The sequence below is a fragment of the Buceros rhinoceros genome, unplaced genomic scaffold, assembly GCF_000710305.1.
Source record: "Buceros rhinoceros silvestris isolate BGI_N320 unplaced genomic scaffold, ASM71030v1 scaffold21515, whole genome shotgun sequence".
Taxonomy (NCBI): domain Eukaryota; kingdom Metazoa; phylum Chordata; class Aves; order Bucerotiformes; family Bucerotidae; genus Buceros; species Buceros rhinoceros.
Genome location: NW_010414951.1, coordinates 94,996 through 100,559, shown reverse-complemented (window position 1 = coordinate 100,559; position 5,564 = coordinate 94,996). Strand labels below are relative to the sequence as shown.

Genomic DNA, 5,564 nt, shown 5'->3' with positions numbered 1-5,564 from the left:
GGTGGGTGTTTGCTGGAGCCCCGGCAGAGGGCACCGCGACCGCGCCGGAGCCCGGCCCCGGCCCCCTGCACCCTGCCTGCTGTCTGACGTGGCCGTGGCGGAGTCAACCATCAATTTCCTTTATCTGATTAATCCTGTTAATCCTAGAAGTTTCCCGATGGGCCAAAAGGTCTGCTCGGCTAGAGTTACTCCCTCTTTGCGGCCAGGCTGGAGCGGAGCCTTGTGCGGGCATCCCACGGGCTGCGTTCCGTGGTTAATATGCTGTCTCCGTGGCTCTGCTGACAGACAGACTCAGCTTCTCTTCTGGATTCGGTTGCAGCTCACTTCACCATCTGATGAGATTGGAGGCTCAGTGACACCAGCCCCCTGTTGGGCTGCATAAGCCTTTCTTTCACTGCAAATTTAAGATACCTGCCTTACGAGGTGAAAACATCAGGGCTCTCTTAATTTTTTGTGAGTTTCTGTGTTTTATCAAACTGTATGAATCTTCTCTCCAACATTAATATTTGCTGACAACAGTGGTAAGGATTATCATTCATCTTTTCATCCTCTCTTTCCTTCAGCATCACAGATGAAGCATGGTTACTTAGAAGAGAAGCAAAAGCCGGCAGAATGTAAGGACATTCTCTGAGTTTCTTGTTACAGTAAGACCAAATTACTCATTTGCATTGGTGGTGCCCCTGGAAAAGCATTAAAATAACCTCAGGCTGCTTCCAGTGTAACTTTCCGCACATGCCGTCTGAGACGGGTAGTCACAGACCTACACAGCACAAAACAATTGAAAAGCTGTACTGGTCCCTTCCTGGTGTATGTGCGATCTGTTTTTTCTGTGTCACCAAGCAAGGTGGTGTGTATCGCTTCTTAAATCCATTGTCAAGAGGAGTCAGAAAAATAATCACAGCCCAGCTTTTTCCATATGAAATTTACTCAGCAGCTGAACAACAAGCGTTTCCCCGATCAGCTCTGGAATTGAAATGCCTCAAAACTGAAAAGTCTGAGTAAAGTACTTTCAGCCCATATCAAATCCCATGTCAATGGCTTTTTAGCTTCGAAACAGTTACACTATTCCTGCATTATCTGGTTAAAAGCAATTCCATTTTATACCAGAGCTGTGATAGTTAAAGATTTTTATATTGGTACAACTCCTCTTTAGCTCAGGTTTTACAGCTCCTGCGTAGTTAGTAGTGCTCAGAGCGTTCTTTAGTGTTCAGACATTATGACGTGGCAGCTCCGGAAAATCTACCTGGTTTTTAGATGACTTCACGAAGTAATTGTCTCGACATTTTATCTTACCATAATGAAAATCCACATGGAATTGTGCATGTTTGAAGGCCAGATGTGTTCCGGAAGGGTGTACAATGCTATGAAGTGTGTTTGGAGGAGGTTGAAGCCCCACTGGGGATGGGTGAAAAGGTGCACGCAGCCATGTGGCAAATCTACACCCTCTGTGGAGGGTTGAGTGTCAGTTGGAATCAATACAGCTTGGAAAAGATGGGGAGGTGAAAAAGGGTTGTGAGTAGGGAGGAGCATAATGGATTTACATCCCTCGAGCTCTGCGCAGCTTTATCTTACAGGCACTGCATGTGTGAAAGGAGAAGCAGGAACGCAAGCTGCTGCACCTTGTTGCTGTCAGTGCAGGGGTGGCCTATTTCTTAGAGTGGAGCACTGGGGAACTTGACTTCCAGCTGCTGATTTGTACCTAGAGTTTGGTATCTGTACAGGCAATGTCCCATTGTGTGTGTGCGGGTAAATATTCCAGTAGTTATGACGGCACCCATTGAAAATGTGATCTTACATGCCTAATTAATATAATCATAGCAGTTCCACCAGCACTGGCTTCAGTCCAATAAAACACAAAGAGAAGTTGTATGTTGGTGTGCTCTTTTGCTGATCTACGAAATCCTTCATTTTTTCACTCTATAGCACTTCTTTGTAAGCTGCTTTTTGCAGGGAGGTTTAAACGCAGCTGTGAAGTCATTCAGTCTGGAAGTCGGCATACAAACTGGCAGCTTGGAGCTCAAAACTTGTCATCAGGGCTAGATTTTAAAAAGACGATGTGTTCTAGTTTTTCATGCTTTTTGTTGTGTACTTACAAACAGAAAAGTGCTCTCTTTTAAATGATGAAATTTCACAAGTTATTAGAGCCTGTTTCTCAGCCATGAAACAAGCCAGTTATGAGCAGCTCCAGAGGAAGCTTTGCCTCCTGATTTCAGGATTACTGTTTTAGGCCAGAATTATCACAGGAGTTTGCTGAACATCAGTAAACTTGTTAAAAGACTGTAGCACTCATACAATTTCTTGTTTGCTCAACCGAATTTTCAAGAACGAATCTTACAAATAACTATACTCCATAGCATAAATCACAGTGTGCACAATTACCTGTTGTTAATACCTCTATATATGTATATATATTTGTGCCTATCAAGCCATGATGATGATGATGATATATTTTGCACACACATTAGTGCCTGCGTTTTGAAATTAGCCAAGAAGTGCCAGTTCAAAAGAATAGTGTCTGTTTAGGGTTTGATAACTTGAAGCTGAGTTAACATACTGAATGTGATAAATGTAGGTTTGTGTGCACATACACATGCATATACACACAGCTATATACATACAGCTGCCTATATACATGTATACACGTTTATCTTTTTTTTTTTTTACTTTTATTTACCAGTTCGAGAATATCCTTGGCTATGGAAAAACAAGCGACCAGATAAACTGCGAGATATGCTCAAGGAGGTAGAGGTATGTTAGCGTGTTTCAGAAAGTTTCGAGTACAGCAACATATAATCCGGTTTTCAGACCTCTTTCAACGGCTTTAATTGTCACAAAGATCCAACTCTCCCAGTGATGATTAATGTGCTTTTGTCTGGCAGTTCTGTTCTAAAACAGCTGCAGCTTTGCGAGGCATGTTTCATCTACACACTTGAAAACCAACCTTGGTTTGGTTACATATAATCCGGTTTTCAGACCTCTTTCAACGGCTTTAATTGTCACAAAGATCCAACTCTCCCAGTGATGATTAATGTGCTTTTGTCTGGCAGTTCTGTTCTAAAACAGCTGCAGCTTTGCGAGGCATGTTTCATCTACACACTTGAAAATCAGAAGTACCTTCAACCAACAGCCAGTGTGTGCTGCCGACTCCACTCTCTGTTTTCTGTTGTCCTTTAGGACTTAATGCAGAACGGCCAGTGTGTGCTGAGCAAATGGAAGAACAAACATACCTGTCAGGTAAAATGTTTTGACAAGCTCTTGCGGTGTTCAGTCAGGGGAGCCCAACAGCCGTTCAGAGACCAAGGCAGTCCTGTGAAAGTGTTCACTAACACAGAAAAGCATCGGGGCTTTTTAAGGTGTGGGATCTTGTTACTTAGACTGTGTTTATTTACATTTCTAACCTGAAACAGATTCTGCCAACACAAAATACAGTTTTTTATCAACAAGAAAAAATACATTAAAGGGCCCTAATTCTGTGAGATTATTGTTATTTGGGGAAACCGAAACCATCCTGTACCTCAAAACAGCGGGCTAAGGGAGCAGTTCAAATATAGAGAGAGGTCTGGAATCTCAGGTGTATTACATGTTTATGCCTCAGTTATTTACATGTCTGCAGCAAATCTTTTTACTTTGTGCTTATGTAATATGGAGGGAAGCTCTAACTGTAAACCAGCTACATCAGTAAGCAAGTTGTGGTACAAAAGATATCGCGGCATGTGTCACACGTGTAGCTGTCTTCTCTAAGTTCCACGTGTTTTATATGAGAAACAGCTTTTCACATCCTCCTTAACACACAGCGGTCGGGTGGGTGGGAGGCCTGCCTGTGACACCTGCGCTAGCTCCTTAATCATGAGCTGCTTCTGAAAAACATATGTGAAGTATTTTATAAGTTTCTGCACTCTTCACTGTTTGTGAGGAAATGTGCGTCATATTTGAAAGTGCTTCCGCATGGGGATACTTGTAAATATTTCTGCTGCTATTTCTATTAAGAAATTTTTTGTTTGAACTTTTATGCTTTTTCAGATTCATAATTTTTTTTTGCCTTCTAATTCGGGTAGTTCCAAATGTGTGTCAGCAGGATGAAAATTAAATATTCATACATTCTACAGCTGAAATTCCAGAAATATCTTTAAGAATAGCAAAACTTTTTAAGCCCTGACATGCCAAATAGCATATAGTCTTTTTGTATCAATAAACTGAAGATATTATTGTCTAAGCTACATTTGCCTATCAGATCTTAGTAAATATATATCATTTGCATACGGATTACATGGTATGGATCTGTGAATGTTAATCTGCTAGAACTGATTTAAATATTAACTGTACGCTTATTTAGAGGACTCATTTTTCTTCTGTTATTATTGATCTGATAGGGAAAGGAATTTGGATGAGAAGTACGGAGTCACTTAGCCATGAGTGTATCCACTGCTTGTCAGTTTGCCATCTCTTCATTTGCTTCCCCCATCCGTTTTCCCTCTATCATTTTCCCTCCCCTCCCACCTACCTGCATCCACCTGCATCCCGCACCAATACATGCTTTGGAACAGTGAACTTCTTGCCAAAATGTGATCATCCTGCCATTGTAATAGAACACCTTTGGTTGACTATCATTCTGTATAAAACTCTTTTTTTTACTCAACAGCCATCACATGTTTCAGTAAATGCTCAGTGTTTTCAAGTCTGCCCTACCTTTAGCTGAACCAGGAAGAGTTCCCTTTGTGTTGTAATGACGAGGTGCTGTCCAGAAACTCAGTGGCTGTTGCACCTTTAGCAAGACAGAACCAATGAAAAGAAACCTGAAAGGTGATGCCATGGCAAGAAGACTATAATTTAAAAGAGTAGTATGATTTTCCTCTGATTTTGGGAAAAACGAGCCTAGAACCACTGCTAGTGTGCTTCCTGGAACCTGAACATCACTATTCCTAATCCCTCACTGCTTCCTCCAGCACTTGCAGTTTCTAAGCAGCCCACAGGCAAAAAATGGGGGCTATAAATCTAAACATGCATCTGCTAAAATTAAGAGTGCTGTCAAGTTAACAGTTTGTGTGCAGATGAGCAACTGGACTTTGTGCATACACCTCAGTGAAAAACCTCATTAGTTTGCTCGCAGACTGTCTTGTGCAGTGTATGAACGTATTTCTCCAAACTGGCCCTTCTGTATGAGTTTGCTTCAAACTACTGTAATGCTGGCCCAGCTTTTTACCTTTGCTAATGTTTCGTTTTATGCACCAAAGTTTCTCCTGTTCCTTTTTGTTGTGCAATAAGTGCATTAGAAGTTTTATATTTACTTCCTTGTCCATTGCCAAAAAAAAAAAAATCCATTGACCTTTATTTTTGGTGTCCTAAGTACACAGTCTAGTACTGCTTAGAGCTTTTGAAATAGATGATGTGCCAGTTCATGTGAACGTAACCTAGACTGCACAGGGATTTTTGTCAAGGAGCTTGCTCTCCTATTTAAAAGAGCTTAGCTGAGCCCTGAAGGACTGAGGTCTTCTTCGCTTTAGCTCTGTTCCTACTTGTTCCAGTAGGATCTGAATGCACACCATGTCTGTATGGCACTGCTGAAC

The 5,564-nt window shown here is 41.6% G+C and overlaps 1 protein-coding gene across 1 annotated transcript in view; it reads left to right on the top strand.

The window, feature by feature from the left end:
- WDPCP (WD repeat containing planar cell polarity effector) overlaps nucleotides 1-5,564 on the top strand; it is a 98,478-nt gene that overhangs the window by 2,173 nt on the left and 90,741 nt on the right. Inside the window, exons 3-5 of the mRNA XM_010137269.1 lie at nucleotides 564-614; nucleotides 2,678-2,748; nucleotides 3,175-3,234. Of these exons, the coding sequence (XP_010135571.1) occupies nucleotides 564-614; nucleotides 2,678-2,748; nucleotides 3,175-3,234 (182 nt within the window). The remainder of the gene's footprint in view (nucleotides 1-563; nucleotides 615-2,677; nucleotides 2,749-3,174; nucleotides 3,235-5,564) is intronic.